Source organism: Scyliorhinus torazame, chromosome 15 (genome assembly GCF_047496885.1).
Source record: "Scyliorhinus torazame isolate Kashiwa2021f chromosome 15, sScyTor2.1, whole genome shotgun sequence".
Classification (NCBI taxonomy): Eukaryota; Metazoa; Chordata; class Chondrichthyes; order Carcharhiniformes; family Scyliorhinidae; genus Scyliorhinus; species Scyliorhinus torazame.
In genome coordinates this window covers 147,638,151-147,654,611 of record NC_092721.1, presented here as the reverse complement: position 1 = coordinate 147,654,611, position 16,461 = coordinate 147,638,151, and the positions used below count along the sequence as shown (strand labels likewise).

General features: G+C 47.1%; 1 protein-coding gene across 4 annotated transcripts in view; it reads left to right on the top strand.

Annotated features, from left to right (window-relative positions):
• The window catches only part of atp8a2 (ATPase phospholipid transporting 8A2), an 890,601-nt gene that overhangs the window by 565,020 nt on the left and 309,120 nt on the right, over positions 1-16,461 (top strand). For all 4 annotated transcript variants that reach the window (XM_072476889.1, XM_072476890.1, XM_072476891.1 and 1 more), the window contains 2 exons: positions 10,569-10,752; positions 12,583-12,693. In XM_072476889.1, coding sequence (XP_072332990.1) covers positions 10,569-10,752; positions 12,583-12,693 — 295 coding nt within the window. The remainder of the gene's footprint in view (positions 1-10,568; positions 10,753-12,582; positions 12,694-16,461) is intronic.

Genomic DNA, 16,461 nt, shown 5'->3' with positions numbered 1-16,461 from the left:
TAAGTCCTCTATTTCTCTGCTCTGCTCCCCTGGATGCACCACAAACAACTCACTTTTCCCCATGTTCAGTTTATATCCTGAAAATTCTCCAAACTCCCCAAGTATCCGCATTATCTCTGGCATCCCCTCCGCCGGGTCCGCCACATACAACAACAAATCGCCCGCATACAGAGATACCCGGTGTTCTTCTCCTCCCCTGAGTACTCCCCTCCACTTCCTGGAACCCCTCAATGCTATTGCTAGGGGCTCAATCGCCAGTGCAAACAATAATGGGGACAGAGGACATCCCTGCCTCGTCCCTCTATGTAGCCGAAAATACGCAGACCCCCGTCCATTCGTGACCACGCTCGCCATCGTGGCCCTATACAGCAGCTGTACCCATCTAATATACTCATCCCCAAAGCCAAATCTCCTCAACACCTCCCACAAATAATCCCACTCCACTCTATCAAATGCTTTCTCGGCATCCATCGCCACCACTATCTCCGCTTCCCCCTCTGGTGGGGGCATCATCATTACCCCTAGCAACCTCCGTATATTCGTATTCAGCTGTCTCCCCTTCACAAACCCAGTTTGGTCCTCATGGACCACCCCCGGGACACAATCCTCTATCCTCATTGCCATTACCTTGGCCAGAATCTTAGCATCTACGTTCAGGAGGGAAATAGGCCTATAGGACCCGCATTGCAGCGGGTCTTTTTCCTTCTTTAGGAGAAGCGATATCGTTGTCTCTGACATAGTCGGGGGCAGCTGTCCCCTTTCCCTCGCCTCATTAAAGGTTCTCATCAGTAGCGGGGCGAGCAAGTCCACATATTTCCTGTAAAATTCAACTGGGAATCCATCCGGTCCCGCGGCCTTCCCCGCCTGCATGCTCCTAATTCCTTTCACTACTTCCTCCATTTCGATCTGTGCTCCCAGTCCCACCCTCTCCTGCTCCTCCACCTTAGGAAATTCCAGCTGGTCCAGAAAACACATCATTCTCTCCTTCCCATCCGGGGGCTGAGCTTCATATAATCTTTCATAGAATGCCTTGAACACTCCATTCACTCTCTCCGCTCCCCGCTCCATCTCTCCCTCCTCATCCCTCACTCCCCCTATTTCCCTCGCTGCTCCCCTTTTCCTCAATTGGTGGGCCAGCAACCTGCTCGCCTTCTCCCCATATTCGTACTGTACACCCTGTGCCTTCCTCCACTGTGCCTCTGTAGTACCCGTTGTCAGCAACTCAAATTCTACGTGTAGCCTTTGCCTTTCCCTGTACAGTCCCTCCTCCAGTGCCTCCGCATATTGCCTGTCCACCCTCAGAAGTTCTTGCAGCACCCGCTCCCGTTCCCTACTCTCCTGCTTTCCTTTATGTGCCCTGATTGATATCAGCTCCCCTCTAACCACTGCCTTCAGCGCCTCCCAGACCACTCCCGCCTGGACCTCCCCATTATCATTGAGTTCCAAGTACTTTTCAATACACCCCCTCACCCTTAGACACACCCCCTCATGCGCCATTAGTCCCATGTCCATTCTCCAGGGTGGACACCGTTCTTTTTCCTCCCCTATCTCCAAGTCCACCCAGTGTGGAGCGTGATCCGAAATAGCTATAGCCGTATACTCCGTCCCCCTCACCTTCGGGATCAACGCCCTTCCCAAAACAAAAAAGTCTATACGCGAATAAACTTTGTGGACATAGGAGAAAAACGAAAACTCCTTACTCCTAGGTCTGCTAAATGTCCATGGGTCTACTCCTCCCATCTGCTCCATAAAGTCTTTAAGCACCTTGGCTGCTGCCGGCCTCCTTCCAGTCCTGGACCTCGATCTGTCCAGCCCTGGTTCCAACACAGTGTTAAAATCTCCACCCATTACCAACTTCCCCACCTCTAGGTCCGGGATACGTCCTAACATGCGCCTCATAAAGTTGGCATCATCCCAGTTCGGGGCATATACGTTCACTATGACCACCGCCTCCCCCTGTAATTTGCCACTCACCATCACGTATCTGCCCCCACTATCCGCCACTATGGTCTTTGCCTCAAACATTACCTGCTTCCCCACTAGTATAGCCACCCCCCTATTTTTCGCAACCTGTGGAAGAGAGAAAAGTTACCGGGTCGCAGGATTAACAAAATAAAAATCATTTCTTAAGGTGTGCGAGTATCCGTGCCCTCTTTATCGGCCCGTTCAGCCCTCTCACATTCCACGTGATCAGCCGGGTTGGGGGGCTCCTTACCCCCACTTGTCGATTAGCCATCCCCTTTTATCCAGCTCCTCACCCGGTTCCCACGCAGCTGTGTCCCCCCCAGGCGGTGCCCTCCCGTCCCGCCCACCCCACCCCATACCAGCTCCCCCTTCTCCCCAGCAGCAACAACCCAGTAAATCCCCCCTCCCACCCCCCCGCTAGATCCCCCACTAGCGTAGTTACACCCCCCATGTTGCTCCCAGAAGTCAGCAAACTCTGGCCGACCTCGGCTTCCCCCCGTGACCTCGGCTCGCACCGTGCGACGCCCCCTCCTTCCTGCTTCCCTATTCCCGCCATAATTATCATAGCGCGGGAACAAAGCCCGCGCTTCCCTTTTGGCCCCGCCCCCAAATGCCAACGCCCCCAGCTCCTCCACCTCCCTTCCTCCCTCCCCCACAACCTGTGGAAGAGAGAAAAGTTACCGGGTCGCAGGATTAACAAAATAAAAATCATCTCTCCCCCCTTTTTCCCCCCTCTTCGCCCCCCATATTCGCCCCACCACTTTGTCTCAAACGTTCTTTTTTAATAACCCGCTTATTCCAATTTCTCTTCAACAATAAATGTCCACGCCTCATCCGCCGTTTCAAAGTAGTGGTGCTTCCCTTGATATGTGACCCACAGTCTTGCCGGCTGCAGCATTCCAAATTTAATCTTTTTATGAAGCACCGCCTTGGCCCGATTAAAGCTCGCCCTCCTTCTCGCCACCTCCGCACTCCAGTCTTGATATACGCGGATCACCGCGTTCTCCCACCTACTGCTCCGAGTTTTCTTTGCCCATCTGAGGACCATCTCTCTGTCCTTAAAACGGAGGAATCTCACCACTATGGCTCTGGGAATTTCTCCTGCTCTCGGACCTCGCGCCATCACTCGGTATGCTCCCTCCACCTCCAACGGACCCGTCGGGGCCTCCGCTCCCATTAACGAGTGCAGCATCGTGCTCACATATGCCCCGACGTCCGCCCCTTCTGCACCTTCAGGAAGACCAAGAATCCTTAAATTCTTCCTCCTCGCATTATTCTCCAGCACCTCCAGCCTTTCCACACATCATTTATGGTGTGCCTCGTGCATCTCCATCTTCACCACCAGGCCCTGTATATAGTCCTCGTTCTCGGCAGCCTTTGCCTTCACGACCCGAAGCTCCTGCTCCTGGGTCTTTTGCTCATCTTTTAGCCCTTCAATCGCCTGTAATTTCGGGGCCAACAGCTCCTTCTTCATCTCCTTTTTAAGCTCTTCCACGCAGCGTTTCAAAAACTCGTGTTGTTCAGGGCCCCATATTAAACTGCCACCTTCCGACGCCATCTTGCTTTGTGCCTGCCTTCTTTGCCGCTGCTCTAAAGGATCCACCGCAATCCGGCCACTTTCCTCTCCTTTTTCCATCCGTATCCAGGGGGGATTCCCTTCTGGTTTACCGCACAGTGCTTTTAGCCGTTAAAATTGCCGTTGGGGCTCTTATTAAGAGCCCAAAAGTCAGTTCCACCGGGAGCTGCCGAAACGTGCGACTTAGCTGGTCATCGCCTCACCCGGATGTCGTCGTGCTAAATCTATCCTGATAACTGATTGAAACATTTTTAGCAAATCTATTAAACTGACCATTAACATGAATTGCTACTTTGAGGGGTAAATTATTTGATTCTTGGAGTTTAAAGGTTGTAATGGAATGTTAATATTTACAAATTAATAGCAATAATAATTAAAATATTTGGCAGGTAAATTAAGCAAGCTTCTATTAATATTGGGTGAGACGAGGGCAGCACGGTGGCACAGTGGTTAGCACCGCTGCCTCACGGCGCCCAGGTCCCAGGTTCGATCCCGGCTCTGGGTCACTGTCTGTGTGGAGTTTGCACAGTTTTCCCGTATTTTCTTAGGTTTCGCCCCCATAACCCAAAAATGTGCAGGATAGGTGGATTGGCCACGCTAAATTGCCCCTTAATTGGGGAAAAAAAATGAATTGGGCAGTCTAAATTTTAAAAATAAATAAATAAATATTGGGGGAGACTGTGAGCCCACGTTAGCAATCAATGAAAACAGCATTGCGGGCGGAAAATTAGGCGAGAATCAGAAAACGCGATTCTCTCCAACGTAATCATGATTTCCAATTTCCCAGGCCCCTCACTGGCGAAGTGTTGGGAAATCCGATGCAGAAGGCAGGAAACCTAATTTTTATATGTTATAATATGTTCGTGAGTACTCTCTCCGGAAGTTCCCCACTCAGTGAATCTTTATCATTTGCCAGAATGACCTCACACTGTCGCGATTTACAAGAGCTGCAGAGAAACGAGAAGCTGGCGACCTCGCCTCCGAAGGCGAGTGTGGGCACCTAGGCTGTCATTACCATTCAGGGTGTCAATCGCGAAGGGGGCAGTGTAGAGAACATAGGGGCGGGGACGGGATCACCCGCAGGCATTGGCAGCCCTTCACGTCCATGAGCCTCCACTTATGAAGCTGTCTGGCAGCTGGTGTGCAGGCAGCACTTCCCGTGTTTTCCTTGCTGGCATCTGGCGATATAACTGCTGAAGGATTGCCCTTCCAGAGTGGCAGCTGTAAAGTGAGTGGGAAAAGGTGAATCCATAGGGTCAGCACTGGGAGTGACCAAGATTCTTGGATGGTGTCAGGGTCTGCTGAGACTCTCGTGGGTCCAAGTGCTTAATTCAGGTGGAGTTGAGAGGGACAACTGTGTGGAAATAGCTATTGTGTGACAGGGAGAGAGTGGAAAGGCATTCACATCGGGAAAAGTGCATGGGTAGATGTCCCAGATGCTCAGAGGGCTGAGGATCAGGGCACCGTCAGCCATCCTCATTGCTCACTTTGATGTTCTCTTCCTTTCCGTTTATGATTCTGGAGAATCATGGAGCTAGTCAAGTTGGTAATTCTATTGATTGCAATCGACCAGCAGCATTGACGTGCCACTGCATGTGGCCAGGAACAGCACCCTAAGGAGGAGGAGGATGCAGGGCCTGTTACTCTTCCAGGAGCAGGGCCACAGATGGCGGAGCCTCGGATTCGCCTGCATAGCGGGTGTCACCAACTGCACCCACGTGGTTCTGTGGTCTCTGTGGCAGCAGGGGGTGCCATTTATGAACCACTCGCTCTATGTCCGACTCATCTGTAACCACGCAATGCACGTCATGCAGGTCTGTGCCCATTTCCCATGGATCACTTATAATAGTTACCTCTTGCATTGCTCTCAGATTCCAATCGTCTTTGAGGGAGAGCAGCAGCTGGAGGGATGCCTCCTTGGGGAGGAAGGGTATCCCCTCAAGAGTTGGCTGATGATGTCAGTGCAGAGGCCACAAACACCTGAGACTCGTACGTCAATGCTACAACGAGGCTCATGCATCAATGCGCATCCTGGTCGTGCAGGCAATTGAACTGCTCAAGGCACAATTCCTGGACCGGTCGGGGGGCGGGTTCGTTCCCCAATACAGTTCCCAGAGGCTATCCCCCATCATTGTGGTCTGCTACACTCTGCGCAACCTGGCACTGTAGTGGGGAGAGCAGCTGGACCAGGAGGAGATGGAAGATGGCCACATCTCCTCGGATGAGGAGGAGGTCGACGAGGACAGCAAGGGTCAACACAGGAAAGAGGAAGGACCTAAGTCGATGACCAGGGCCTACATGGGGTGAAGGACTAGGAACACCCTCATAGCATGTTGGTTTGGGGACGTCTAACACTAGGGTGTGAAGAGCTCTCCCACCAAAGGGTCTCACATCAACCCACGAATGTGATGCCTGCGGGATGTCCTCGTGATGGTTCCTATTCATGTGCAGGATGCGAAAGCCAGTGGCCGCACGCTGCAGGAGAATCATGATAACTTGCATTGAGGAAGAGTGATGCTCCTCTCATCCTGAGTGATATGTCTGACAGAGACTCCTGCCTGATAGAGAGCTGACACATCCTCCCAATGAATGGACTTATCATGGGGTTCAGAGATTCTCGATGACAAATCTCAGCTCCTCCTGCCCCCTCCTAGGTTAAGGGTGTTGGTGTTTTCTCCACCTGACTTACGAGGTGGGCAGGCTCTCAACACTTTGTCAGCCCTTGGCATTCTCATCACTAGAGAAAAGTGGCAGACACGAGAGGCATGAGAATTGATGTTGCAGGGGAGGTTGTTACCTTCTATGGGTGGGGGTTTGAGGGGGTGAGGGCTCTGGGGGGCCCATGCCAGAAGAAGCACAGTGTTTACTGTGTCATCAGTGTGGGAGATGGAAGAGACATAAAACTGCCATTTTCACTCTCCATAAGGATGAAGCCGTGTGCACGGGAGTTTACGGAACATGGCACCATGAAATGACAAAAGTGGAGAATCTGCTGGTGAACAAAGTGATTTCTAATGCTAGAGCCTTATTGTAATGGTGACCTATCTCAACTAGTGCCACAGTTCACCCATGCCCATTAGGTACCTATAGTTTCTTACTTTGATTTATTGTCACATGTACTGAAGTATAGTGAAAAGTATTTTTCTGCGGCCGAGGGAATGTACACAGTACGTACATAGTAGTCAAAAGAATAATCAACAGAGAACATTGACAAATGGCACATCGACAAACAGTGATTCGTTACAGTGTGGAACAAGGGGCCAAACAAAGCAAATACATGAGCATCTTCCTCAGAGTGATATTGTTCCTCACCCTCCTGCTACGTTTAGGTGTCTCCCCAGAATCCACAGCTGAGGTTGAGGCAGTCTGCTGCTTTCCATGTCCTGTTGCCTGAGATGACATTGGCGGGCAACCCCTGGGGGCCTGGACCATGTCGAATTTCAGACTGCATGTGCGTTGCAGAGTTGCCGTCCTCGATGTGCAGGGCTAGAGTGTGTCGCTCACAGGGAGGGGGTGTCAGATGGGTTGGACACTCCCAGGGTCTGCTGTGTGGAAGGCCCCAGGCTACGCTCTTCACAATCCTCTTCCCTTCCGGTGTCCGGAGGTCCCTGGGTTCCTCCATGGGATAGAGGGGCAGCTGGAGTGAGATCCCCACCATCCTCTGGCATTGACACTCATGGATTCCCGCTTGTGCCTGCAGCATGCTGTGGAAGCCCTGCACCATGCAACTCATGCCCTCAGCCATGGAGGTCATGAGCTGAACCAAGGGCCTGACATTCCTGCCATGACGTGCATGTCCTGCGCCAAGGTTTCCTCTGTGGACACCACCGTTGCAATGTTAGCCTTGTTGCGTTTGTGTGATGCTACCATCTACTTGGACAGAAGACATGGGACTCCTCCAGGAGGCCTTGCAGGTGCTTCCTGATGCTCGCAACTCTGCCTTTGCACTTCCAACAGCACTGGGACGAACGGACAGAGGGATACATCATCGGCCAGCGGCTCAGGCATCCCTCTGACTGCTGGATCCACTGGACCATTCCTTCCTCCGCCTGATGTGGATCTTCAGCTGTGATGTGCTGACCAGTGAGTGTCCCAGAATCCTGGCTACTAGTTAATCCCACCGAGGTATGAGTATCTGCAGGGTGCTTGTGACAGCTGTGACACCTCTCGATGCTCGTCTCCAAGATGTCTCCCTCTGAACTATTTGGATCTGTGTGTCCAGAGCACATGAGGATGGTCCAGGCTGGTCAACAGATTGACCTGCAAGGGAGCAAGGTGGCATTAATGTATCACAGAGTATAAATGATGAGTGAAAATTAACTCACGTGAGGCTTGAACCATGGCCTTGATGGTTCTCATTGTTATCTGCTGCCCCCCCCCCCTTTGCCCTCTGCACAGGTTGGTCCTGCACCTCATTGGCCACGCCATGAGCTCACTCCTCAAAGGACGTTAGGGTTCTTCATTCTCGAAAGACTCCGCCAGGCTGTGCCCGCTCATGCTCGGGTTTGTCCTGCAATGAGACAGATGGGGAGAGTGTAGGCGGGAATCCTGGCAGATCAGATGTTGATGAAGTCTGGCACACGTGGAACATGTGTGGAAGCGGAGATATAAAAAGATGATTATCTACTGAGGGGAGCATAGGGAGTAGGGGGTGGGGGGGATTGGCGGTGAGTGGCGCCATGAGAAGTGTTGAGAATCCATGAGGTGGCTAGGTGAGAGATCACTGTGGAGGTGGAAAGGGGTGAAACAGTATACATCAGGAGGAAGGTCAAATCAGCTGGTCTGTGTTTGATGTTTTCTTTGTATTGTCCTAGACTGTGTTTACAGGATCATGAATATTAATAATAATAGTCTTTATTAGTGTCACAAGTAACATTACATTAACACTGCAATGAAGTTACTGTGAAAATCTCCTCGTCGCCACAGGAGAATTCAGAATGTTCAATCCACCTAACAAGCACGTCTTTCTGAACTTGTGGGAGGAAACCGGAGCACCCGGAGGAAACACACGCAGATACGAGGAGAACATGCAGACTCCGCACAGACAGTGACCCAAGCCGGGAATCGAACCCAGGTCCCTGGCCCTGTGAAGCAACAGTGCTAACCACTGTGCTACCGTACCAGTATGGTACCAGGGGATCTGGCATTGAGGCTTTGGGAATGCAGTTCATGGAACTGTGGCATTTCCGTAATCTTCAAAAGATGTTGGGCGGGATCCTCCGTTTCGTCGGTGGCACAGTCATGCCTGCAGATTTCCCGGCGGCGTGGGGGTGCCCACAATGGGAAACCCCGTTGGCTGGCTGCCAGGACGGAGAACCCCGCTGCCGGTGGGGACGCGCCGCACCAGAAAGCGGGTGCGGCAGGACGGAGAATCTCTCCCATTATCTGTTTCAAGGACAAATTGAAGGCTGCCGTTTGGATTTCTTGCCAACATGGGCCATTTGCATGGAATGAGCTTGCTTTTTTTTTTATAAAGCTTTCAGTACCATGTCTGTTGGTACATTTTTAAAAATTCATTTGGGCTAGGGACATCACCTGGTCAGGCCAGTATTTATTGCTCATCCCTAATTGCCCTTGAGCAGATACTGGTGCCACCTTCTTGAACTGCTGCATAGGTACTTCCACAGTGCTGTTAGGGAGAGAGTTCCTGGATTTTATTATGCTTCATTATCTGAAGAGGTACAGAGAGGTCTAAACAGCGTAAAATCGTCAGCGAACATCCCCACTTCTGACCTTATTTTGGAGGGACGATGATTGATGAAGCAACCAATGATGATTGGGCCAGAGCACCACCCTGAGGAACTCTTGCAATGATGCCCTGAGACTGAGCTGAATAGTCTACAACAAGCGCAGGTGGCATCCTCTGGGCTAGATTTGATTCCAGGCAGTGTAGAATTGTCCCTGATTTTCATGGACTCCAATTTTGCCAGAGCTTCTTGATACCACACTTAGCAAAATGCTGCCTTGATGTCAAGAGGGGTAATTTTTACCCCACTTCTGGAGTCCAACACTTTTGTCCAAATTTGGATTTAGGCCGTAATGGAGTCCGGAGCCAAGTGGCCCTGGCAGACTCCAAACTGAACACTGGTGAGTAAATGCCCTTTGATAGAATCCTCGGCGACAGCTCCCATCACTTTGCTGATGATTGAGAGTAGGGAGAATTGAATTTGTCCTGCTTTTTGTGGACAGGACATATTTCGGTAATTTTCCACATTGTTATATAAATTACATGTTTATAGCTGTCCTGGAGCAGCTTGACTCGGGGCAAGGCTAATTCTGGAGCACATTTTCATCATTACTGCCGAAGCGGGTTGTCAGGGCTCCATAGATTTTGTTGTACACAGTGTGCTCAACCTTTTCACATTGAGTGACTCCAATTGGCTGAAGACTGGCATCTATAATATAGGGGGACTCGGGAGGAAGCCAAGTTCCATCATCCACTTGGCACTATTGGCTGAAAAGGTTTGGAAACTTTTCAGCTTTGTCTTTTGCTCTGAAATGCTGGGTTCTGCCTTCATACCATTTTATGCATAACATTAATCATTGTTTCAGACTGTATTTTTTTAGTTTTATAACAGGTGACTTCTTGCTTTAAGGCAAAAATAAAGGAATCTTGTTTAAATTTACATGTCTGTTTCCAGTGTTACCACCATTTCCATTTCCTCCTCACTCTCCCCTCTCCCCATCCCCACACATATAATGCATCACATAATTAGGTGTCTCCCTGCTTACCTCTGAAGTCAACCATGAAGCCAGCCATGATATGTGTAAAGACATTGCAAATTCAAAATTTGTTCCTACCCCTCTTTTGGGGATTTTGCCCTTCTGAACTGCTGAATACACAATGCTCAATCTTCCATGAATATTACTGATCTCCTTAACCAGAGCAGTTACCAAATCATTGATCAGCTGATTAAAATGCTGGTGCGTATTATATTTGTTACGTGAAATGAGAATTTTGTGCACCAGACAGAAAAACCTGAACATCCAAAGCTATCATAGTGACTTACATATTATTTCATTTCAGAGTTTCTCCTCTCCAAAAATCAGAAATAGTAGACATGGTGAAACACCATGTTAATGCGATCACCTTGGCTATCGGAGATGGCGCGAATGACGTGGGGATGATTCAGACTGCACACGTTGGCGTGGGGATTAGTGGCAATGAAGGCTTGCAAGCAACTAACTCTTCTGATTATTCCATAGCACAGGTTAGGCTTGAAGTGTTTTGCCTTTTTAACCATAAATCAAAAATCTCTTTAATTCTTTGTAAAACGCGATCTCCTGCACAAATGCAGTCGAAGTGTGTTTCTGCTGCACTAAAGTTGGTTTAAAAAATTTAAACATGAAAAGCTGGATTATTATACCATGTTTCTAATTCCCCCCTTATCTTAACAATTACACAGCGATTTTATGATTAACATGGATTACATAGTACATAAACTACAGTGGTCTCATTAATACACACAGTCCCTTTTTTATTAATTTAGAGTACCCAATTCATTTTTTTCAATTAGGGGGCAATTTTTTAGCGTGGCCAATTCACCTACCATGCACATTTTTGGGTTGTGGGGGTGAAACCCACGCAAACACTGGGAGAATGTGCAAACTCCACACGGACAGTGACCCAGAGCCAGGTTCGAATCTGGGACCTCAGCAGCGTGAGGCCGCAGGGCTAACCCACTGCACCACTGTGCTGCCCTCACAAAGTCACTTTTAAGCGCACAATATGACTGTGATAACACACACACCTCTCTGGAACCAAGTGAATATCCATGGATTTCTCCTCAGAATTCCCCCAGATGATTGTCACATGAGAGTTTCCAAATGCCACTTCTGAAAAACAGGCTTTAAAACCTTTGTGCATAATAATGCTTCCCCTTGGTGGTTTGCATTCCGCAATCCAATCCAGGTTTTACAAATGATACTTTCAAACAAAGCTTCCGTTCCATTTTCAGCAGTGAATTCAGTCCAGGATTTCACACCAGCCCCTTTTGGATTTCTAGGTCTTGGCTGCTGTGCAAACTACTCACTATTTCCTTAACTTTTGATTCCCAGACTATAATAAAATAACATTAATTGGTTCATCTACCTCTGAAGTCTGCTGTCCCACTTTAAATCTAGTGACTGTGATTGTCTCTTTTAACGGAGAACATTTTGTTTACTTTTCTTTGAATTCTTCTGAACAATATCTTGATCTCTGTTCATTTAACGCCAGACTTCTTCGACAATCTTTCTGTCCCAATTCCCTGGTTATCTGGACTGTATCTTGTTCCTTAGGAAACCTGCATAACCTTTGTCCTGCCCAGCTTCTCCTGGCAGAGTTCAGAGCTATTCACTCCTCAGTAACCTGGCTCCAACTGCTTTGGTTTCCAATTAAAACTATGACCAAAGGAAAGCCGTTCCCTCTGGAAATGGCCTCCTGTTGCGAAGCACCAATTTACTTCTATTTATTCTTCAGACCGTAGCCCCCTTTAAGCACATGGGAACTTAACCGACCCCCACATGTACAAACACCTTTGTCCAGCATGAATCTAGCCATAGGTCTTACCCTGCCAGGCACAGAAACATTAAATGAAACACCCTTAAAACTATCTTTGTTTTCCAAACAAGGTGGATTAATATCCATAAATGGCCATTAATTGGCCACAAAGGATTCATCAGGCCTATGTGCTGGTGGGCTAGTAGGTTCCTTACCCACCTCCATATTATGGGGACTGGCTCAGAGGTAGGCAAGAAGGCAATGGGCTATCCACCCAACATAGTTTAAGTGCACCCTCTGCCAAAAACATACCTAGCTGGCTGGAGAAGAGGGGGACATAAAATTCAACCCCAGATTCTTAATGTAGAACAATTCCAGGTTTACTGCATTGAGGAAATATATTAATTGCTGTATGTTGATCTATGATATTTTAAACCTGAGACAATATTATTAGTATCTGAGCAATTTTAGCAGAATTAATCACCCTGTGCATTATTTGCTCTTTAGTGTGGTTTTAAAAATCTTTGTGATATTAATGAAGGCTTTTTTCTTCTTCTAGTTTTCATATTTAGAAAAGCTTTTATTAGTCCACGGAGCCTGGAGTTATATTCGAGTGACAAAGTGCATCCTTTACTGCTTTTACAAAAATGTGGTGCTGTACATAATAGAGGTAAGGACTTGTATCTGTGACTCTGTCGTAATTTTTTTTTAGGTGGAATACAGATACCTTGCATTATGGTCAAAGAGCCATATTTTTAAGAATATCTCAAATGAAGAAAGAGAGGTAAAGAGGCAAAGAGATTTAGGGATGGAATTCTCGAGCTTGGGGCCTAAGCAACTGAAGGGACAACCATCTTTGGTGGAGCTATTGATATTGGAGATGTTCAAGAGGCCAGAATTTACGGAATGCAGAGTTCTTGGGTGCTTTAATATTGGAGGAGATTACAGAGATGGAGAGAGCAAAGCCATGAAGAGATTTTGAAAAAAGAATAAAAAGTTTAAGGCCTTGCCTAACAGGGTACTGGTACAGGTCAATGAACACAGGGGAGATGAGTGAGCACCCACTGTTGCCGTACAGTCCTGTTTGCCAACTTTTGCTTCCACCTCTCCTCATCTAGGTTGCTCAGCTTTCAAAAAGCTGTCATTATCCAGTGTTCAAGTTTCCCTTTCTAATTAGAGCTTAACACTACTATATTCCCAAGCACTCACTCACATTTAGCTCATCTATCCGATCTATTTCAACTACTTAGATCCAGCAATGCCTCTGGTCTTGTATCCTACTCATGTACTGCTTGAGGCAGGGGCCCTGAACACATTTTAGGAATTCTATTCTCTTTTCTCCATTTACTCCCCCTAACCCATCAATGAATGTATAATTAAAATCTTCCAGAACAATAATATTATTCCAACTCATCTCTTAACAACTGTGCGATACGTCTTCCCCATTGGCTTGAGTGAAATGCATTTCAACCAATGCAGTGGAAACCATTGCAGTGTCACTGCCGTTGATTATGTTTTATTGATTTAAAAAAATGAAAGGCTCATGATAAGTAGTCCTACTTATTACTAAGACAATTCAAAACTAATTCAATTCAAGCTAATGGTAAAGATATGCTGGTGAGGCCTAGGCTTGAAATAAATGCACTCTAGCTGGCACTATTTCAGGTATGGTTTTATCATCAGTACAGAGTTCTACCACTGGTAGACCAGTAGCATCAAAAGTGACTCCCTAGGTCAGTGTATAGGGTAAATCTGCAGTCATTACTACAGCATGCAATATTGCTGGCACAAAGACTTATTTTTCTAACCATGTGTTTCATATTCTGTCAGTTTAGTGTAAACACACATTTGGATCAACACCAGAGTTCAACTTTGATCAGGCAATGGAGAGACAAGTGTGATCAGAGGCCAATTAAAAAATTTCTCGGCTGGGATAGTGTTCTTCAATTGGACATCATAAAATCACTAAAAGGAAAGCCAAGTCACTAATTTAGTCATAAATTTCACATTCTAATTTAACCTTTAACCCAGAAATGAATTTTGTCCTTCACTCCTTATTACTAATGCTCTGTTGCAATTTTGGCTTTGAAATAAGAGTGTTAATGCTGCTGGGGTATGCACTTCAGAGTGCTGCTGTACAAGAAATGAACACTATTACTTTATTTGCTTGGTGGTATGAGTTGTGAAATACTTCCCAAAGTTCCAACAACTTCAAGTTAAACAACAGAGATATTAACCTCTGATTTTCACCACTTTCTGCAGTCTGACTTGTTCTTTTCTGAGTCTTTTGGCAAAATGATGCAAGGGGAAAAAATGTACAAATAAACTAAGTATGTTTTATTCTCGTATCATCATTTAACAGACTGGGCTACTGGGGGTTAGGAGGGACAACAAACTTGTGCTATTCATTTGGAACTGGTGTAACTGAATTCCCCCTTTATTGGATCTTGCATTCCTTATTATGATGAGCATCCCTTTCTTGCTCAATGTTTATGGCGTGCCCTGGGAATATAACATGAACGGGTTGCCATTATCATCCTCCACATGTACTTTCCACTTTTCCATAACTTGGACTGCAGTGTGATAAATTTCAGTACAAATTGGTAAGTTGTTTTATTTTACAGTCTCTCCTGTGATATAGAAAATGTAATAAAATACATCATGTTACTTCGTTATCGGACTAACTCAACTGTTTCTGCTGGACCTTTTCTCTGAATCTGACCCTCTTTGAACTGGGAAGAGCTTTCATTTATTTCTTCTGGCTCCCTATCCAGACATTGTTGAGCTGACCCTGGGCCTTGTGTTTCTCTTTTGTGCATACCCTTGGAACTTGGCAATTTATCTTCTGACTGCTTCCCTGTGGTGATTGGCCAATACAGTGGCCAATCAAAACAGATACCACATCACCCAGATGTGGGCCCCCTCAAACAGCTTTATGCTGTGAATGGAACTTGTCTCTCTCAATCAACATCTCAGGTGAATGCCTACTAGAAATGTTGCAACGTGATGATCCACTTATTATCCATGACCACTTCAGAAGCTGGTTTGTTAACTTTGGGCTTGAATACACGTGGCTCACTTACAAAGAGAAGAGTACAGAATGGCATTTATGTTTTTATCAAGAGTAGAGAATGGTATTTATGTTTTTATATCATTTTCTTCCATTTACCAAACAAGAGGAATATCTTAGATTTACTGATAATCACGCGCGCATGTGTGTAGGTGGTTGGGTGGAGTTTGGTCAGTAAAAGTATGTTCTGCAAACAGTCCAGATTAGAACAAAGAACAGTACAGCACAGGAACAGGCCCTTCGGCCCTCTAAGCCTCCGTTGATCAAGACGCATGTCTCAACTAAAGCCTTCTACAATATTCCAGAATTGTATGTAATATTCCAAATGTGGTCAAACTAAGGTTCTGCACAGCTGCAGCATGACGTGCCAATTTTTATACTCCGTGCCCCAACCAATGAAGGCAAGCATGCCGTATGCCGCCTTGACTACCTTATCCACCTGCGTTGCCACTTTCAGTGATCTGTGGACCTGTACGCCCAGATCTCTCGGCCTGTCAATACTCTTAAGAGTTCTGCCATTTACAGCATAATTCCCACCTGTATTAGACCTTTCAAAATGCAATACCTCACATTTGTCCGGATTAAACTCCATCTGCCATTTCTCCGCCCAAGTCTCTAACAGATATATATCATAAGAACATAAGAACTAGGAGCAGGAGTAGGCCATCTGGCCCCTCGAGCCTACTCCGCCATTCAATGAGATCATGGCTGATCTTTTGTCGACTCTGCTCCACTTTCTGGTCTGAACACCATAACCCTTAATCCCTTTATTCTTCAAAAAACTATCGATCTTTATCTTAAAAACATTTAATGAAGGAACCTCTACTGCTTCACTGGGCAAGGAATTCCATAGATTCACAACCCTTTGGGTGAAGATGTTCCTCCTAAACTCAGTCCTAAATCTACTTCCCCTTATTTTGAGGCTATGCCCCCTAGTTCTGCTTTCACCCGCCAGTGAAAACAACCTGCCCGCATCTATCCTATCTATTCCCTTCATAATTTTATATGTTTCTATAAAATCCCCCCTCATGGGGGCTGGTTTAGCACACAGTTAAATTGCTGGCTTTGAAAGCAGACCAAGGCAGGCCAGCAGCACGGTTCAATTCCCATACCAGCTTCCCCGAACAGGCGCCGGAATGTGGTGACTAGGGGCTTTTCACAGTGACTTCATTGAAGCCTACATGTGACAATAAGCGATTTTCCTTCTAAATTCCAATGAGTACAGTCCCAGTCTACTCAACCTCTCCTCGTAATCCAACCCCTTCAGCTCTGGGATTACCCTAGTGAATCTCCTCTGCACACCCTCCAGTGCCAGTACGTCCTTTCTCAAGTAAGGAGACCAAACCTGAGCACAATACTCCAGGTGTG